The sequence below is a fragment of the Manis pentadactyla genome, chromosome 14, assembly GCF_030020395.1.
Source record: "Manis pentadactyla isolate mManPen7 chromosome 14, mManPen7.hap1, whole genome shotgun sequence".
NCBI lineage: Eukaryota > Metazoa > Chordata > Mammalia > Pholidota > Manidae > Manis > Manis pentadactyla.
The window spans coordinates 59,838,932-59,857,849 of NC_080032.1; the positions used below are offsets into that span (position 1 = coordinate 59,838,932).

At 55.6% G+C, this 18,918-nt stretch overlaps 2 protein-coding genes across 3 annotated transcripts in view; one reads left to right on the forward strand and one right to left on the reverse strand.

Annotated features, from left to right (window-relative positions):
- Positions 1-2,181: 2,181 nt before the first annotated feature.
- Positions 2,182-5,037, forward strand: NINJ2 (ninjurin 2). Its single transcript, XM_057492395.1, has 3 exons — positions 2,182-2,492; positions 2,914-2,963; positions 3,459-5,037. Exons 1-3 carry the CDS (start codon positions 2,383-2,385, stop codon positions 3,623-3,625), a joined length of 327 nt encoding a protein of 108 aa, XP_057348378.1. The 5' UTR covers positions 2,182-2,382; the 3' UTR covers positions 3,626-5,037.
- Positions 5,038-5,232: 195 nt separating this feature from the next.
- B4GALNT3 (beta-1,4-N-acetyl-galactosaminyltransferase 3) overlaps positions 5,233-18,918 on the reverse strand; it is a 92,425-nt gene continuing 78,739 nt past the window's right edge. Inside the window, exons 8-20 of one of the 2 annotated variants that reach the window (XM_036907730.2) lie at positions 18,427-18,505; positions 18,252-18,318; positions 16,555-16,698; positions 15,753-15,862; positions 14,723-14,823; positions 14,430-14,491; positions 13,027-13,813; positions 11,252-11,571; positions 10,446-10,599; positions 10,114-10,186; positions 9,566-9,719; positions 8,876-9,002; positions 5,233-7,203 (exon numbers count right to left, since the gene is read on the reverse strand). In XM_036907730.2, the coding sequence (XP_036763625.2) occupies positions 7,095-7,203; positions 8,876-9,002; positions 9,566-9,719; positions 10,114-10,186; positions 10,446-10,599; positions 11,252-11,571; positions 13,027-13,813; positions 14,430-14,491; positions 14,723-14,823; positions 15,753-15,862; positions 16,555-16,698; positions 18,252-18,318; positions 18,427-18,505 (2,287 nt within the window). In that variant the 3' untranslated portion in view covers positions 5,233-7,094. The remainder of the gene's footprint in view (positions 7,204-8,875; positions 9,003-9,565; positions 9,720-10,113; positions 10,187-10,445; positions 10,600-11,251; positions 11,572-13,026; positions 13,814-14,429; positions 14,492-14,722; positions 14,824-15,752; positions 15,863-16,554; positions 16,699-18,251; positions 18,319-18,426; positions 18,506-18,918) is intronic. The other variant, XM_057492394.1, reaches the window with a different exon arrangement.

The window sequence follows — 18,918 nt, forward strand, 5'->3', positions numbered from 1 at the left end:
CCTACATTAGAGAGGTAAGGTAAGGTCTGCACTCTCCTATGCTCACTATGAATCACACATCCTCTGTGAAAAAATGGCTCTTAGATTTAACAACAAAGTCTATCAGCGCTAATAAATTCTACAGACAACATTTTTTGTTGAGAATTTGGAAGTTCCCTGTCCCCAGGCATCTGTCCCAGCCACCTCCCAGCTCCTCAAACACTATTTGGTTGATGCTAAAAACACACCAGTAGAAGTTTGGGTTCAAGGTTTAGTCCACTGTTAATATGTAAATTTTCAGAGAAAGGGTCTCCAGGGAAACTTTCATAGTAATTTCACAGTTTATCAGATCTTGACTGGAGAGCTGAGTTTGGAAGGAAGAGAAGGTGCAGAACTTGAAGCTCCTAGCAGGTGGGATAGGCAGGTGAGGGGTGGCTGCAGCCAAGGTGGGAGAATCAGCGGGCAGGGAAGCCCTGGCTCACAGATGCGCCAGGGAAGAAGCACTTTGAATTGTGGATAGGCCTGAGGCTGCTCCACAGACTCTCTCACCTAACGAGTGTATTTTGCACCCAGGACTAACCTTTACCAATGTGCTAGGACTGCAGGTGTAGCCTTGGGGCCTTTCTGCAGTATTGGCCAGCCAGGCCAACTGGCCACAGACAAGCCCCATGTCTAGAAGGGGCATTCATAACCCTATGAGACATGCCTCATCCTTCCACCCATTCACCCATTCACTCAACTACCTATCCATCCATCCATCCACCCATCTATCCACCCATTCATCCATCTACTTGTTCCCCCATCAACCCACCCACCCACCCACACCTCCACCCATCCACCCCTCCACCCATCGTCTATCAAGCCAGCCAGCCAGCTAGCTACACAACAGATCCTCTGTGGTAATCTGCTGGGTCAGCTACCCTTCCTCCAGGCTGTAACATCTTTCCCAGTTCCCCCTTCCTCTCGCTTCTCACCCCTGCTCTGATTTAGATCCTAAATCAAGACCATAACCTTTCAGGGGGTCTCTCTGCTTCTGAGCCCTCATGGGATAATCCACCCATGCACCACTCCTTAATTACTCTCCCTAAAACATACTCAAGCTCTCCCGAGTGACTGCAGATTGCTTGCAGCATCCGGCCTGAATTTCTGGGCTCAGCCCAGAGGCCCCCACCATATGCCCTGCATCGTGACTCCAGCTTTTAGTTAGTCACTTCTGAGAATAAGAGCTTTGTTTTATATTTCAAAATCAAATCAAACATAGATTGTAAATAAATCCTAGCCAAAAAAAAACAATAAAAATTAAATCAAGAGCTTTTAACTAGTGCGTATTGTGTGCATACATTCACGCACACAGTCATGTCGCCAGGGCTTGTGTTTGCAGATGGCATGAGTGTGTCTGAGCCTGCCGCTCCAGTGCTCGAGGCCAAGGGGCTGCGTGGGATCAAACAGCTCACAGTCGGTTTGCTAAACTGTGCACCCTGCCTTGGGGCCGCATCATTCTGTGAGGAGCTGTGCATTTGCTAGTCTACCTAAGCCTCAGAGCTTGTCTTACTATTTTCTGACAAGCTTCCTCTTGGAGGAAAAGAGCAGTCCAAGGCCAGGCCAGGCCCAGGTAAAATAGTGAATAAAACGAGGAAGGCACATCTTACGAGCAGCTGAGAATGCTCCCCCTTTCTTCGGATGGATGTGTTCAGGTGTGAGGGAAGAGTGACCCGAAATATAAACTACAGCATCACAGCATTTCAGAGTTCAAAGGTCCTTAAGAGTTTCTAGTCCAACCCTATTCTTTCAGGCCTTAAAGCTGAGAAGGCTGTTTCTTACCCCTGGTTTCCCACTGTAGCTCTGGGCGGGGCGGTTCCCAGCTCTGGGCAAGTTCACTATAGATTCAGTGAGACCAAATAATGACAACAGAATGTCGGAGGTAAAAGGAGGTCGTACCAAGCTTTATTCTCAGGGCAGAAGGCTGAGCACTGAAGCCCCGTCCTCCTCCGTCTCTGCCCCCCGCTTGGCCTCTGCCCTCCTCTCTCCTGCTCTCTTGAGTTCTACTCTAGGCTCTGCTCTCCTGCGTCCCTCTGTGCTTAGCGTCCGGCAGAACTCCTACAGCAACACCACCTAACAGCTTATTGCCAATGGGTATGCAAGCACGTAGTAGGCTAAGTCTTACCTCATCACACGTATACAATGGCTGTCAGGTGAGGATCCTGGCCATGGAACTTCTATTTTCCCTACACCCACCTAGTCAGGGGAGAGTTTCAAAACCTCTCTTTCCAGTCTCTCTCAACTGCTTCCCTTCTGAGGCCTCCTAGGCAAGCCTGTGTTTCTCCCTCACAGCCTGGGAGCCCCAGCAGGAGCCAGCCCGTCAATCTGAACCATTATGCCACCAAGAAGAGTGTGCCGGAGGGCATGCTGGGCATGGCTCTCTTCCTGTCCAACACCAAGCAGCTGAGAGCGGTTCTGGAGCAGGAGCCATCCTCTCAGTATTACAGCACGCTGGTCACCCTCATCAGTGTTAGGCTGGAGAAAGGAAAAACAAGGACATGCAAACAGAACAGAGAGATGCCATAGGGGGAGAACAGACCAGACCCCAAAGTCCGAGCCGTATATGGAAAGGGGACAGCTCTCCCTGAATTCCATCCTGATGTGCCAAGACCCAGATGTCAGCCAGGATCCTCCCTCTTGGAAAGAAAAAAAGTTTCTAGTTGACTATTATGTCACCTTTAGCCAATCATACCTCTCAACACCCCCTAGGACAGCTTGCCCACTCCTCCCCCTCCTAATCCTTTATAAGCCCCCACCTCCCTAACCAGGTGTGACTTCTCTGGCCTCTGGCAAGAAGGTCACAGAACCTCACCCAGGGGTATTTAAATAAATTACCTGGCCCTTTGTTGCCTCTCTTTGCCTGCTTATTCTGGCTAGAATTTATCTTACAATCAGCATCTCTCTGCCCCTGCAGGTGGCCACTGGCATCCTCCTTGTGCTCATTGGTGAGGAGCTCGGGCCTGGAGTCAGCCCCAGTGCCCCCACGGTGGAGGGGAAGCTCCAAGTGCCTCCCTGTCCCACCCTGCATTTGCACACGTTAGCTTCTTAACCATACCCTGACCTGGTGTTAGGTCTCTGCACCTACACATGGCTTTCAGAGTGAAAGGTGCCCCATCCTACCTGCTGGTCTCCCATACAGTGGCCACTCCTAGTACCTGATGAATGACTGTCCTCACTAACTTTAGCAGAGTTCCTAACAGCCCTTAGTGAGCATTCATCCCGACTCTGAAAAGACCCAGCCTAAATTCCCAAATCCCAAGTCTATCAATTGCCTTGTGGCTGCCCCAGGCCCTGTCAGTGAGGGAAAAGGCATGTCAGTGCAATGACTACAACTCCCTTGATTCTGCCACTCAGATGTTTCAGGGGCCAGCCTGTGTCTGGACTCTAGAGGATGTCGTGAGGAAAGCTGCAAGCCGCGCCCCCTCCCCGCTCCTCTACAGCACGACTGAACCTCAATGGGGCAGAAAAGCAGTGGCGACTTAACCAGCTCAGCAATGCTGCCGGCACCCTGGTCTTCATCACCCTTGCCATCAGCACCTTCATTACAGCCTTTGGGGTGTGTAAAACGGGGTTTTTGGCTGCCAGGACCTCAAGGAATCCTCTCTGAGCACAGCCCTGGCCCCAGGTGGGGGAAGATGGGAAGCCCCCAGGTCCACAGGCTCCCCAAGGGCCCATCTCTCATCCACTAGGGGGTTAGGGTAAGAGACCTATAGCTCCGGGGCAAGGAGGCGGTCTGGGAGGAGAGCCTGGACTGACTCAGGAAGGGCCCCTGGCTCTGTGAAGGGGACTTGCCTCAATTCTTAGGCGGGGTTCCCTATGAGCCATAATCTGGGATGGGAAAGCACATCACTGGTTGGCAGGAGGCAGGGTGGAGTGTGGGGCTCCTCCTTGATGCTGCCCAGCAGTCCTTGCTACTCTGGGATAGCCTTGGACCAACAGCAAGCCCACCAGGAAGCTTCCTGGAAATGGAGGAGCTTGGGCTCCAGTCCAGACCTACTGAAGCAGCACCTGCTCCTTGCCTCTTCTCTGCTTCCCCTGCAGGGACCCCGCCTGAGATTGTGTCTGCCTCTTTCCTCCCTGCTCTGCTGGGCTGATGGGCACTTTCCAGTCACCAGGAGAGCCCCTAAAAGGGCTGTGTAGATGTCCTCACTCTCTACCCATAGTGTCTGAATTAGAATGTGATATTTGCCCATCTGGGTGAATTCCATCTTGGTCTGGAGTCCTGAGCTCAAACTGGGGTCCTGCCACCACCCCATTCCTTCCCTCTTCCCCATCCATTCCCTTTCCTCCAGGACTCAGTTTTCCCTTTCTGTAAAATGGAATGGCTTCTATCGATAAAGTTTTCTGCAAATCCACTGAGCCAATGTTAATACATCCAGGCTGGTCTCTGACGCCCTCTCCACCTGCGACCCGGAAAGGGCCCAAAGAGGCAAACCCCAAGCCCAGAGGGAGAAAAGGCTTTAATATCACTCCCTCTCCTGGGTCCTGCTCTGAGTCAACTTCCCTGGCCTCACATGCCTTGGGCTAATTACCATCTGTTACATCAATGGCAAATTAGTCAATTCTGGATAGTTGTAAGTATGCACAATCCTTTAGAGCCTACTAAAAATCTATTCTAGCTTTCATATTAGCACCTGCTCTTTGGGCATGTGTACAAATTAGTTTTGATCTTTTTCTAAGCCAAATACAACTAGGAAAGTAAATCTGCACCCCTAAACATCCACAGGGCATTCTCAGGTCAGCAGAAACTATCTTTAGATTGTCTGTTTTAGAATAAGTCACTCCTCTCCACTGTTGACCAAACCATCCCGGCCCAGTGGCTAGCCTTCTTCACCCAGGCTGTCCACCAGCCGTTCTCAATCTCCACATCTGCTGAACAGAAGAGCCTGGTCTGCTGTCGGGTTGTGAGTTCCTCAGACTGGAAACAATGTCAGCCGCTTGGGGAGTAAACTCCAGCACAGAGAAGGCTGTCGTCGACAACGCAGGCACCAAACTAATGGTTAAAGGGTGCGCGTCGGTCGGCGGGCAGAGGAGGGAAGGAGGCCCTTGGCATGTCCATGAGAGGCCTGACAGCTGAGGGAGGGAGACATGAGCCCTGGGCCCCTCTGCCCAGCCCTCTTCCTCCACAATGGGCAACAGGTAAACACAAGAGCCATGTTGTTTTCTATGAAGATGCTGTATTTAACCATTTCCTCCCCACTGCCACCCCTCCCCCCACCCTACACAGGCCCCTCCCTTAAGGCAGATGGTGTGGAGGTAACAAACATTGAACAAAAGGCACTGGCTGAGGCACGGGGTGGCGGGCAGGAAGGGGAGGCTGGCTCAGGCCTCCCACTGCATGCCCACGATGAGTGGCCCCAGAAAGAACTTGGAACCCCAGTGGCCCACTGCTCCTCTCCCCTCTGTCCCACAGCGCTTAGGGGAGAGCCTGAGCAGGGCAATAAAAAGCCAGATCGCAGCGGCAGAGCAGGATGGCAGCATCAGCCACAGCCTATTAATTTAAAAGTCTTTTCCTTCCTGGTTTCTTAGAGGGACTCAGAGATTCTCTTCAACCAGCAGAGGGTTCTCCACGGCCTCCATTCTCCCATGTGCCAAGCGTACACTCTTGGTGAATGCAGCTCCCAGCGCTGTTGCTGGGATCCGTCGCAGCGCGGAGCGCGGCAGGGCGAGCTGCCTGGCTCCTGGGCCCTGCCTCACAGCAGGGAGCCCAGGCGTCACCTCCCTGAACACTGGAGTTCACCATCCAGTGTCCAGTGCACCACTGGTGAATTCAGCAGCAGGGGGAGCAAAACCACGGCCACAAAGGCACCCAGGAATTTAGTGCAAAATAAAATGTGGCATCTCCTGACACAAAGGGTGGCCCTGGGCTGTGAGGCCAGGGCTCTTCTCCCTGAAATGGCTTCATTTCTCAGTTCCTCCTAGCCCTGCTTCCTTCTCCTTGGGGAAGGAATCCCAGGGTGTTGCCCCCACCTCCCCAAACCTGCTCCCTGCCCCACCCTGGCCTGGGCGGAGCTTCACCCACAGTCCTTCCTCTTCTTCTTCACCTGAGGCGGGGGCTGGCTTCTCCCTGCAGCCCGGGGGTGGGGGCGGGTCTGCCGGGACTCAAGCTTCCCACTTCCCTTTCCGTCCCTTCCTGCTGGAAGTCCTCCCACACCCCCCGCGAAGTTGCGGGCTTCCTTCCGTCCACATCGTCTTTCCCCGCTGCTTTGTGTACTTCTCAAGCCTGTGGTTCGCAGGCGGGCTGGGACCTGGGGCCGGAAAGGGGCTTCGCTTCCCTGCCCCCTCCACCTTGCCTGGCCTCACTACCCAGCAGTTCTCTGTCTCCCTACCTCCTGTGGCAGCAGGAAGACGCCAGCTCTGTGCTTTTGGTCAGGTGAAGTTAGTGCCGCCTGGAGGGTAAGGGAAATGCCCTACTTGGTGGCCAGCTGCTCAGTGGCCACCTGGGTGAGATGTGCGTCGCAGGAAGGCACAAGCCTCCGGTATTGCTGAGAATGCCCACGCGGGGCCAGCGCCTCTGGACCTACATTAGCTGCCCGTTGGAGGACGGGGGACACGCCTCTACACAGGAGGGGGTCTGAGGTATGCAGGTATTGCTACTCTGGGATACACACTCGCCCTACACGCGTGGCTCCATCCCCTCCATAGTCAATGCTGGGTCCGGACAGTTACAGGTTTGTTTTGCTGTTAAAAAAATAAAAACGCCAATAAAGTTTGTCCCCTAGAGTTTCCGGTTGCTAGTCACTACTCCTGTGAGGGGCCTGGGTGGACATCGGGATGGGGCCACTCCAGCAGACCCTCCTTCCCTGCTCAACCTCACTGTGCAGCCAGCCTTCCCGGAGCTGCTGGTCCACCTCCACGGACAGTGAGCGAGCAGCCCCTCCTGGCCCGGCCCGAAGCCTGCCTGTGGAGGCACGGTGGGTGCAGGCGCAGCGCCGGGGGCCCGGGCACTAGCTCGGAGGCCTCTCGGGGCCAGTCACGGCGTCGCCGCCCTGCTCTCCTCCAGCGGTGAGCGGGGCTCTGGGGGGACAACCCCAAGTCAGGGAGCAGGAAGCGGCAGCCCCGTGGGCACCCTCGGGTTACAGCACCTTCATCTGCCGGCGGTTCCACATGCCGCGCTTGGAGTGGAAGTGATGGAAGAAGTTCCTCAGTGAGAGCCGCTCCACTTCCAGACCCGCCTGGAGGATCCTGGGGCGGGGGAGGGCAGGGTGAGCAGGGGACAGAGGCCCCGGGGAGAGCGGGCCCCGGACCCCTCCTGCACGGCCAGCGGGCCTTGCTCCCCTTCGCGTCCTCCCCACGGGGCAGGGGTGGAGGGCACTGTGCGGAGTGTGGGCCCCAAGCCGGGAGCTCCATGCTGGGTAAGGCGTGTCAAACTCAGGAAGTTTCCGAGCCTCAGTTTCCCAAATCTCCATCATGACGTAGATGTTGGAGGATGGTAGTAGAGACGAGGGGAATTAGTTTGCACACAGCTCCTGGCACGCAGCGCACAGGCGGCCGCAGCCCTCATCCCCACACCTGCCCCAGCATCTTCTCTACAGGCACAGCCCACTGGAAGGCCCCTCACGTTGTGGGGAGGCTTCCTGCTCGAAGCAGTTTCTCTTGGGCCTCAGAGGAGGCAGCATGGAGAGAACCGCCAGGAAGATCTGCACCTCCCCAGCCTGGCCAGAGGATCAAGGGTGAAGTGACCGGGCAGGTTCCCCTCGCTCAGGGTCTGCCAGGATCAGAGCTGGGTCCTCTGGTCTGGGCACCCCAGCCTCCCTCCTCGACACCTGAGGTCCCCTAGGTACTTTCCCTTCTTCCCTCTAAGGATAAAAACGGATCTGGGTTTTAAGCCTCTGATGCTCAGTAGCTGTGAGATTGGGGCCGGTGGTTAACTTCTCCTGAGACTCAGTTCTCTCCCCGGGACGGGGGCGCCAGGGCACCGAGGTTTGGGAGGAGCAAACGCAGCATGCATGAGGTGCCCTGCAGAGCAGAGGCACCAAGATGGGCGGCCACATGGCACTCCCTCCGGAAGAAGCCTCTACTTCTTCCTTGTCAGGGCCACCAGTTCCCCAGGGCTCCTGACCTTTCCCTGTCACCCCCTGTGGATACTGTTCCAGAAATTCTACCCTTTCTTTGATTCCCCCCTCTCGCCTTTACCCCCTCCCCTTGCCTTGGCAGCAAATTTCTTGGAAGAGGAACCGCATAGCAACACAGCCTCCATTCGCTCACCGCCCACATGTGTTCCGCAGGCCCCCACACCCTGAGGTGCAGCCTAGGCTGCCCAGCTCAACACCCTCTTGCCACCCACCTTCCAAGCCCGGCAGCTTGTCCTGTGTTCTCCTCTGAGGCTTTTCAGACCCCTGGCCATTTCCTGCTGCCTGAAACTCCCCTCTCCCTGGGCTTCTGGGGACACAGAACTGCACTATTTTGTTGCCCCTCAATGGTCTATGCTGTCTCTTTGGCTGACCCCAGAATTTCCTCTGACCCTTTGCCTGTCTCTCTTGTCCATTCCCAGAGCCGGGTTCAGGGAGAATGCAATCATACTCACCCACAGCTCCCATTGCTGCTGAGAATGGTACTGTTTATATTTATGCAGCTCAGTTTTGCCTTCTCCCTCACAGTTTACCAAGCATTTTCATTTCCATACCAGCCCTGTGACATGAGCAGAGGCAGCACTGTCCCCCTCTGTGCTTCAGACACAGAACTGAGTCTCAGCAAGGGAAGTGGTTTGACCCTAAGTAATGTAGTTTCCTCAGAGTCCGTGCTCTCTACCTGCGTGTCTGCAGCCCAGGGGGCTGGGCCTCAGTTGATCCAGCCCTGTTGCCTCCCCAGAGCACCTGATGGATGGAACCCCAGCACATGCCTCCTTCCCAGTCACCTGTCCAGCAGCTCCCAGTCTTCCCCACCCCAGCGGTCTCGGAATTCCTTGGTGTTCATGCCCCCGATCCTGTCCAGGTCTGACTTGTAGATGCCAAGCAGCCCAAATCCATTCACCTCCCAGTAGCCTGTGGACAGACAAGAAGCTCTGGGTGAGAACAGTGGGTGCCAGGAGGGAAGAATGAAGAATGTGGGCCGCCTTACCAGAGCCTTTTCTGAAAGCCGGAGTATGGGGGCAGCTGAGGCTGGAAAGTCCTTCATCTGAACAAGGCCTTGCCTGTTTTGGGGTCAAGCTGCCTAGGCTAAGGCACACGGAAGTCACAGTCCTACCAGGGTGTGGCCACGGGCTGACATCAGCCCCACGGAGGATCTGAGAGCAGTAGGCACTGAAGGCCAGCCGAGTGCTGGTGCCCCTGTCCCATTTCCCTCTCCAGGGCAGAGATCCTGTCTCTCCACCTTTGCACCCACACAGGGCACAGAGTCTGGCACACAGTGAGGGCCTGATGATGAAGAAGGCAGAGGGGAGTGGGGAAGCTCGCAGTCGCTGCAGCCCTGGTGCCTCTCCGCATGCACAGAGGCAGGAGGGAGGGGCTGGTGGGCAGCCCTTTGATGGGACAGTTTCCAGCCCTGGGGTTAGGAACCAAGGCCACAGGGCTCTTTCCTACCCTCCCTAGCCCATGGCAGGGCTCACCCTCAGGCCACTGGGGGGTGGCCCCGCAATGCAGCCTCATCACCATGGGCGCAAAAGTCATCTTGCCCTCCACACAGTGCTTCCGGACAGTATCGATGACCCCAGCTGGGAAGTGGATGTGGAGGTCACAGAGGAAGACGATGCTGTGAGGGTCCTGCGGGCAGAGGTGGGAGGGTCAGCGGGCCACAGGCTGCGGCCAGGAGGCTGAGCCACTGTACAGGACAGTCCTCAAGCTCTTTCCCATTTGAGTGACTGACAGACTTCCACCAAACAGCTGGGCAACTTCCAGAGGGCTGGGCCGCAGAATGCAGTTCTTACTGTCAGAGCGGCTCCTGACTCCTCCCCTGCACTCTGTGGGCTCCGAGGACTCTGGACAGCACTCTGCCAGTGTCTGTCCAGTGCGCCCCGCACACTGACCCTGCTGCAGAGCCAGCCCCCACGTCCTCATCCCCCTTCCCAAGGAGCTGGCCTCCTGACTCATCCCGAATGTCTCGCTACCCTTTCACTGTCTTTAATTGCATCTCCCGAGCCCCTCCCAGACCATTTACCTTCACCAGGTCTATGCCAGCCTGAAGACCAGCTGAGCGCTCGAAGTTTCCACTCAGCTTCAGGTACTGGTAGCTGCAGGGAGGGAGGGGAAGAGAGGGGAGAGAGGGACTCGGTATTAGGACCTGGCTGTGCTGGTCCCCTGGAGGACGGCAGCAGGCACAGAGGAGCCATGACATGTGCTTCTGGGGTGGGATTAGGGGCAAGCGAGGCCTCTGGAAAAAGCTGAGAATCAGGCAAGCCAGGTGGGACTTCTGCCTCTGCCAGGACCCAATGGTCCTGGGCCTTTAGGGGGCAGGTGGTTCAGCTGCACCTCGGCCAGGAGCCTCCTCACCTCCGCAGCTTGGACCTCTTCAGGGCCATCTCGACATCCATGTCCTCACTGCTATAGTCAGTGATGATGATGTTGAAGTGTGGGTCACTGGTGACCTGGAACAGCTCTTCCATGTCTCTGATGAATTGCTGCACCCAGCGTGCCTGGTTCTTTACTGCCGCAGCCAGGCAGACAGGGAGAAAGCAGCAGAGGTAAGGCACATAGGCATGTCCACGCCTGGGTCCGGCCACCTGGAGTCCCCTCAGAACTCTACTTAGGGGAAGTGAAACTATGGGAAGCTGTCGGCCATGCAGTAGGGAGGCAAAGGCAGAGCCAGGGGCAGGGGCCTCTCCATCTGTTCCCACAAGGCCACCAGGCAGGCCAGTGGCAATGCCTTGGATGGGGCTGGTCTCCGTCCTGTTGTGACCCCACTGTGCCCCAAAGCTCAAACCCCATCCCCTGGCCACCTCACTCTCCTCCTTTATGTCCTGCCCCACTGTCTGGTTACACTCCTGTCTGTCACGGGCTCCCGATCTCATTATAGAAGCCCCTGACCCCCTCTACTAAGTACCCTCCCTGTTATTTCCCCAGGCCAGTTGTAAACCTCACACACAATCCCTGCTGACTATCACATGGATCACTGAAACCTGGCCTATGAATCTGTATCTGTGTGTAGCTCCCAGCTTACAAGCCACGTCACCTCAACTGTAAAGTGGCCTCTCTCACAAATTCTTGAGATCAAGTCAGTGAGCAGAGATCTGGGTGGCAGCGATTACTTCAGCCCCCCCAACTCTGCTGCTGATGCCCAGGCTCGGCGGGAGGCTCACCCGGCACCACGAAGTGCACCACGGCGCGGTGATTCCAGGAGAAGCCCTGGGGCCAGCACAGCTTGGGCTCTGGGGCCCGGACACTCAGGATATGTCTCCGGCGGTTGTGTGGGCCCCAGACCAGGCCCTGCAGGTTCCGGGCCTCGGCTTCGTGCCCACCAGCTGGGTCAATGCCCTGCCAGCCCCGCGTAGACACATACTCAGAGAGCCGCACCAGGCGCTGGCCATGCTCCAGCAGCTCAAGCTCCAGGAGGTAGCGCCCCCCGCGCAGCTGGTCCTGACGCTTCTCCACGTTCACAATGCGCTGCAGCTGGTACCTCCTAGGGCAGAAAGGGTCAGGGGAGCATGGTGCAGTGGAAGCCTGCAAGGCCAATTGTTGGGAGACCCTAGTATTTGTCCTTCCTTTGCCGTTAGCTAGGCTGTTTATGCAAGATGCTTACCTCTCTAGTGTTCATCTTTAAAGCACCACCTACTGAGCTGGGATGACCTCTAAGGTCCTTTATAGCTCTAAGATCTTGAGTATATAAGGGAATGAGCTTCCTCCAGAAACTGACCCTCATTCATAAAATGCTCTGGTCAGTCAACAGTGCACGTGACACAGCGGTTTATCAGATAAATGTTGATTGGTTGGTTCAACATCATTAGCCACTAGGGAAATTCAAACAAAACCACAATGTGATACCACTTCATACCCACTAGGATGGCTACATAACAAAAACAAAAACAAAACACAAGTGTTGCCAAAAATGTAGAGAAACTGGAACTTCATAAACTGCTGATGAGAATGTAAAATGGTGCAGCTGATTTGGAAAAAAGGTTGGCAATTACTCAAAATACTAATCATAGAGTTCCATATGACCCAGCAATTCTCCTTCTAGGTATATACCCTAGAGAGCTGAAAACATGTTTACACAAAACTTGTATATCCATGTTCAAAGAAGCAATGTATTCATAATAGTCAAAAAGTGGAAACAACCCAAATGTCAGTCAACTGATGAACAGATACACAATCAGTGGTATATCCACAAGATAGAATATTATGCAGCGGTACAAAGTGGTGGAGGGCTCAGTGGCTTGATACATCCCACAAGGATGAGCCTCAAACATGTTTCGCTGAGAGAAGCCAGACTCAAAGGCCACATAGTATATAATTCCACTGATACCTAGAGTAGGCAAATCTACGGAGATGGAAAGTAGAGCAGTGCTTGCCAGGGACTGGGAAGAGGGATGGGAAGTCACTGCCAACAGGCGCAGGGCTTCTTTTAAAAATGATGAAAATGTCTGGAATCAGATAGTGGTGTTGGTTGCACAGAATATACTTAAAAACCACTGAATTGTGCACTCTAAAATAGTGAACTAAATGGTATGTGAATTTTATCTCAATTTTAAAAATGTTGATTGGTTACATGAGTGAATGAAAAAACAAAGTCTGCAGGCCATGCCTTGTGCCCTGGCCAGTCTCCCCGACACTGGGGGTCTTATTTTGCCGTTTCAGCCTCAGTTTTGCCCACTCTGTCTCTAAAGCTCCTTCCCTGAGAGGAGACCACATATGCCAAGCCCTCCCAGTGCTCACCACACGTCCTGGGCTGGGCACCCAGGGATTCCAGAACCTTGCTGAGGGTGCGACAAAGGCCTGGCTGGCCCCAACCATCTCTGCAAGGCCCAGCACTGTCCTTCCCAGAGACTGAGGCGGGGCACCTGCTACAGCCCTGTTCCCTGTCCCAGGTGGGGGCTGCCACATGCCCAGCCAGGCCCAGGAGAGCCCTTTACCTTACCCCCGGCTCCTCTGGTTGAGCTTCCTCAGGAAGACCCGTGTGACCTCTAGAGCCTCCTGCTCCGGAAGCAGCAGGTTGCCTGATGTGTTACAGTTCAGATCAATCCAGTCGGTCCGCAGGGCTTGGAAGTCAAGGTGCCGGGCACTGAAGGTCTGGTCCCAGTTCACCACCGGGTCAAACATGGGCACATATTCGAACACCTCACTCACGTCCTCTTCCTCTTCCTCTTCCTCCCCCTCTTCCTCTCCCTCCACTTGTCCTTCCTGGCCTGCAGCTGCTACCCCTTCCTCCTCCTCCCCAGTCCAAGCCTTTCCAGGAGCCAAAGGTTGCATCCTGTCCCCCCTCCTCTGCTCTGCAATGTATGTCTCTACTTGATTCAGCCACTGGGACTGCCCTGGAGTCTTCCTGGGGCCATCCCCTGTGGGCCTGGGCCTTCTGACCCGGGGCAGGTTCCCTGCCAGGTGCCCAGGTGGCCACTTGTCGGAACGAGGAGGATCTGAGCTGGGTTTCCTCTTCCTTTTCTCTGGCTGCTGGACTGGGATGCTGCTGGTCCTCACTGGGAAGGGACTTGTGGAGTTCTGCTTGGAAAAGGGCACCAGCAGACCCTCCTGGGGCTGAGCCAGGAGTTTCCGCAGGCTTCGGAGGCGGTCATCAGTGACATGCTGCCCTGGGGTAGAGGTAGGCACTTGCTTCTCCTCTAGCATCCTGGTAGTCCAGTCATTGGAGTCAGGGCTCTCCTCTGCCACTTCTCCATACTGAGATTCTTCCAGAAGGCCTTCCTCAAAACCTGTTGTTCATAACAACCAGTCCTCAACATGTCAGTTTTCAACCTTTCCCAAACATGGTACACAAGACAGCTGATGATTGTAAGAGTGACACACCAAGGGGTTTCAGACTGGGACTGCACCTGGGCTCTGCCACGTACTGTGGGACCTCGAGCAAGATGCTCAAGCCCAGCTAACCTGGGTTCTCCATCCACCTCCCATCCGCTTGCTGGGAAGGTGGAGTACACAAAGTGCCTGGCATGTACCTGGCATATGCAGGGACCCAACAAATGGCCCCCACCACACCCTAATCCCTCAAGAAGAAAGGCCACAAGCAGATGGCGCCTCTACAGCAGAGCTTCCTGAAGGACATGCCAGGGTCGGACATGCCCTCAAGCCGCCCCCTCATCAACTCCAGGACGCTAAAGTTCCCCAGCTGCCCAGCATGCTGTTAAACACTGGGCCTGGATGTGGGAAAGGCTGAAGGGAAGCTCTCCACTCCCAGGAGTGCGGGGAGAGGCTGTGTGGTTTGGATTTGAAGCTCCTGGGGGCAGGGCTGGCACGGTCTGAACTTCCCCTAGAAATAGACCACGGCCACCCCTCCCAGCCTGACCTGGAAGCTCAGCTGTCACTCTGTACCTGGCTGCTCTGGCCCCTGCTCCTCAGGCTGGTCAATCTTGATGTATTCCTGGAAGCTGAACCTGCAGGAGGAATGGAGAGGTGGGCACCCAGGGCCCTGGGGCCAGCACAGGAGCTCTGCTGGAAGCCCTGGCAGCAGTCTGCCGTCAGGGCCTGGGATGGAGGGAAGGAAGGAGGCTAAGTGAGAGCGTGGGAGGCCTCCTCAAGCTGAGGGGCATTTGCAGCCCCCAGCCCCACAGCACCCTGCTCCTGCAGGCCCTCAGCAAGGCCACCTGCTCGCCCCATTCACTCACCTGTCCTGGGAGTACGCATTTTCCTGGTAGAAGCACTTATTCTGGGTCTCCATGTGGCTCAGGCGGGTATAATCATTGGGGTAAACAAAGGACAGGTGGACCTGGAGGCAGAGGAAGCAGCAGCAGGGGTAAGAGGGTAGCATCTGGGTAAGAAATCAGCCAAACAGGGCTCAACCTGCACCTGGCCAGGGTCCCAAGGGCTTCCCAGGGCCTGCTGGTGGGGAGGAGGGCGGATGCTTTGTGCCCTGAGTGAAACGCTGGGTTATGCAGACCGGGCTCCTACCGGCTCCTCTCCTGGGCACTCTGTGCAGCCCTGACCTGGCCCAGCTCCCTGGTGCACATGTCCCTCCTCTCCAGCTGCCACCCAGACCATTCCCTCCTCCTGCCATCTCACCGTCCCCTGCAACCTCCCACAGCCCCCGAACAGCCCCTTTTGTGATTTACTACACTGCCTTTTACCCCCTTAAACACAACCCAAAGCAACTGCCACCCAAACCTTCTCCATTGTCCCCCACCCATCCTGTGAGCTGGCGGGTGACTCCTGGCCGCCCTCCTCCTGCCTCCAGCACATTCCCATAACCATCTCCAGACTAGCGCAGACAGCGTGCATGCTGCGTGTGCTGTGGATTCTCTGCAGCTAACCTCCCCTGCACAGCTGTCTTCCCCAGAGCCTTGTCTGTGAGTTTGGTAAACACTGGCTGCCCGGCCAGTGGGGCCAACCCAGGCAGCACAGGGCTATGCAGCCCACAGAGCAGAGAGTAGGAGCTATGGGCTGGCCCACCTTATGTCATCACCAGGCAGGTTTGGTGTCAGGGGGTCTTCCTAAGGTAGGGCCTCCTTCCCAGGCTGCAGGGCAGCCCACCAGGCCAGAGACAACTGGGATGAAACCCCTGCCAGCCCCAGGATCTGTGAGGCCATTCTGTGGGTGGGTATGGGGTGTGGAGATGGGGAGTCAGCCTCAGCACCCCCTCTACCACAGGCAGCAAGCCCTCCCTGACTCTTGGTCCCCACTGCCAGGCCCAAGACTTACAAACCGGAGGCCCTGGTAGCGTTGCAGAGGGAGCCCGTCCACCAGGTAGCTGGGTTTGTAGGGACAATCAGGCAGGATGTGGCGGAGATGAGACTTGGGGACCAGAGGCACTGGGGACAGTAAGGGAAGAGGTGAGGGAGGGGCTGGGAGCTGGCCCCGGGCAGAGGGCTGAAGCCCTGCAATGAACAGGCAGCTTTTTGCCTTCACTCTGGCAGCCGCGTTCAGAGTCCACGTCCACCGGCGGAGGCTGCCAATCCCAGGCTGGCCCCACTCTCCAGGTGCACCGGGAGGCGGAGGGCCCGGACACGGTCCCTGGCTCCAGCCTCTGTGAAGGCTCACAGACTTCCAAAAGGCCACTAAACCCCACCCTAGTGTGATGTGACACCAGGATTTCCCTCCAGTTGTCATGGCTGGGCCTTTGTCACCCTTTAACACGTGAACCCTCCCAGGAGTCTGATACCTCAGTGGCAACTATTTCTCTCTCCGATGACAGGAATTGGAACCCAACAAGAAAGCATGGTCTACGTGACTGCAGAGGGCACAGGGGACTCCTGACTTCTGGCTCTAGTTCTTATCCTGGCTGGTGGTTACACAAGTGTTTGCTCTGTAAGGGTTTGTATAATTGTAAAATTATACACATATATTTTTGTACTTTTCTGCACACATGTTATATTTTACACTACAAGGGGAAAAGAAGATTCTCTGCCTTTTGGGATACTGCAGTAGAACTGACAAGCCTCCTTAATCTGGCTTGGCAGTGTGTCATCCCCAGACTGGAAGCAAGGATGGCGTGAGGCCTTACCTCGATAGAGGCTGTCCCGGGGGTCAGGCCGTAGCATGTCAGCGGGGGGCTGCTCATCTCCAGGGAGAGAGTCAGGGGAGCCCGCATGGCTGGCTGCTGTCTGTGGGATGTGGCCCACCTCGTCCATCCTCAGGACTGTCTCATCTGGGCCCCAGCAGGGAAGAATGCAGCATGACTGTGAGCCCCCAGCCAACCCACCCAGGACCAGGCCCCGCCTCTGCGGGGCAGGACGAGGCTGCATGGAGGCTGCCATTCTCCCACAGGTGGCATAGGGTGAGCTCAGTGCCCCCCAGGACTTGTAGCTTTTGCTATTTATCCCCCCTTGGCTGCCCCACCAGCCCCACAGTGAGCACACGTCACGGTTTGGTGTGAACTGGAAAAATATACCTCTTCCTCAAAATGTTTTACTTCTGCTAGAGATTTCTCATTATAAGTATGTTTAATTTATTGAACAAACATGTATACAGCGCCTACTAAGTAACAAGCCAGGCACTATTCTAAATATCTTACCAACATCAGCCCATTTAAACTTCCTAACTACTTCATGACTTATGTACTGTTATTACCACTCCTATTGTGTCCCGACAGGAGCTTTGGCAAAGAGAACCTAAGTCACTGCCTAAGATCAGAATAAGTGGTGAAGCTGAGTGCGACCCATTCTGGTCTCTGCCTTGAGTCACACGACCTCCCAGACAGATCAGTGACACCAGCCTGGAGCAGGGCACCCGAGGAGGGTGCTCCCCAGCGTTCCCAGCCTGGAATTCTTATGGTCAAGCCTGCCTCACCATCTGCCCTTTCTCAGCGGCCCTGGGGGCAGGCTGCTTGTCTTTGCCCTCCACCTCCTGGGTTCACCTGTCCTCGACCCTAACAGAGCTCTCCTTCCATCTACTGGTTTGCTACCTGCCCTTTGCTGGGACGCTCTCTTCTTGGCTCACACGCACCCATGGATTCCAACCCTCCCACCTTCCTCTGGCATCCAGCTGCTCACGAGTGGCCCCTTCTGCCCCGACCTTGTGGCAGCCTGCTCTGGTCACCAGCAACCTCCTGCTCACTCCATCCCACACCCTCTCCTGAGAACTACACCTCCTAGTCCCCCAGCACCCACCTTTCCCTCCTCCCTGGGGTCCCAGCCCTGCCTGTCTTCCTGCCTCCAGGCCCAGCGCCCCACCTGTCAGGTGGATATTTCTCAAGGGGCCTCTGGACAGGAGCCTTGCTGAGGAAATTCTAAGCAATGAATAGTGCATTTTGAGGCACAGTTGAAGAGTTCAGTTACTGCTAATATAAAGTAGGTGAGATTTCCTCTCCTTTGGCCATGGCTTTGCAAGGACCATGGTTGTCTCATCTGCGAAACAGGAGATTGAGCTCACTCCCAGGTTTTTATTCTGGAGTGAACATTATGGTCTCTGGATCCCCTTGAAACTGTAAATAAAATATTGTGTGTGGGTGACACAGGCATTTTCTGAGGTGAGGGCTCAGAGAGCTTCCAGCAAGTTCTCCAAGGGGTCACCGACCCCCTAGAATTAAGGAGCTCTGACCTTGGGGTCCCTTTAGGTGCCTTCCCTTGTTCTGGACCCCCTTTGGCCCCATGTTCTAAGCATCCTGAGCTGAAGCACCCCCACCCACTGCTCTCCTGACCACACTCTCCCACGCGGCCGCACCGCCCGCCTGCGTGTCCCGCACGCACACAGCCTACTCACTTGTGAAGAGGGACAGGGAAGGGGAGTCAATAATGGTGAACTGGGCTCCAGGTTCATTCCGTCGCCACTGGAAGAAGAGAGAAGGTGTGGAAGGTTGGAGCTGGCTGGGTTCAAAAGGTTGCAGGGGGAGGGAAGAGGAGTGGGTAGCAGCGAGCAGGAGGGGCAGGTCACCCACCGCGACTTCCACGTGGTCGGTGCCCTCATCATTCTGCTTGTGCAGCACCTCGAAGTAGTACCTTTGGGAGGCAGACAGGCTGGCGGGGGAGAACAGAGAAACAGGAGGCTGTCTTCCCTGCCTGTGGTGCCCGTCTGGCCCCCTCTTCCATAGTGCCACGTCAGCTTCCACCCGCTCCCATGGCCCACGGCCTCCTCCTGCCCTCTCTCCTCTTGGGAGTCCCAGGGACTCGCCGTGTAACTGGGTTGGAGTCCACACTCACTACTGACTGACAGTATGCCCTACTTTTCTGTTGTGTAAGATAGGGATAATAATAGTACTTACTTCAGAGGATAATTGGGAGAATCAAATGAAATATGAGTCTTCCTCGACTTACCTAGGGGGTGATGTCCTAAGAAACCCATCATAAGGTGAAAATATTGTAGGTTGGAAATATACTTAATACACCTACCCTGCACAACATCTTAGCTTAGCCTAGCCTGCCTTAAACAC

Bases quoted from the DNA above. Each gene is read 5' to 3' on its own strand.
- NINJ2 (XM_057492395.1), top strand. From the start codon at position 2,383: ATGCTGGGCATGGCTCTCTTCCTGTCCAACACCAAGCAGCTGAGAGCG. The intron at 2,493-2,913 runs GCTGGAGAAAGG...TCTTACAATCAG, and splicing joins GTCACCCTCATCAGTGTTAG to CATCTCTCTGCCCCTGCAGG. The intron at 2,964-3,458 runs GTGAGGAGCTCG...GCTCCTCTACAG, and splicing joins CATCCTCCTTGTGCTCATTG to CACGACTGAACCTCAATGGG.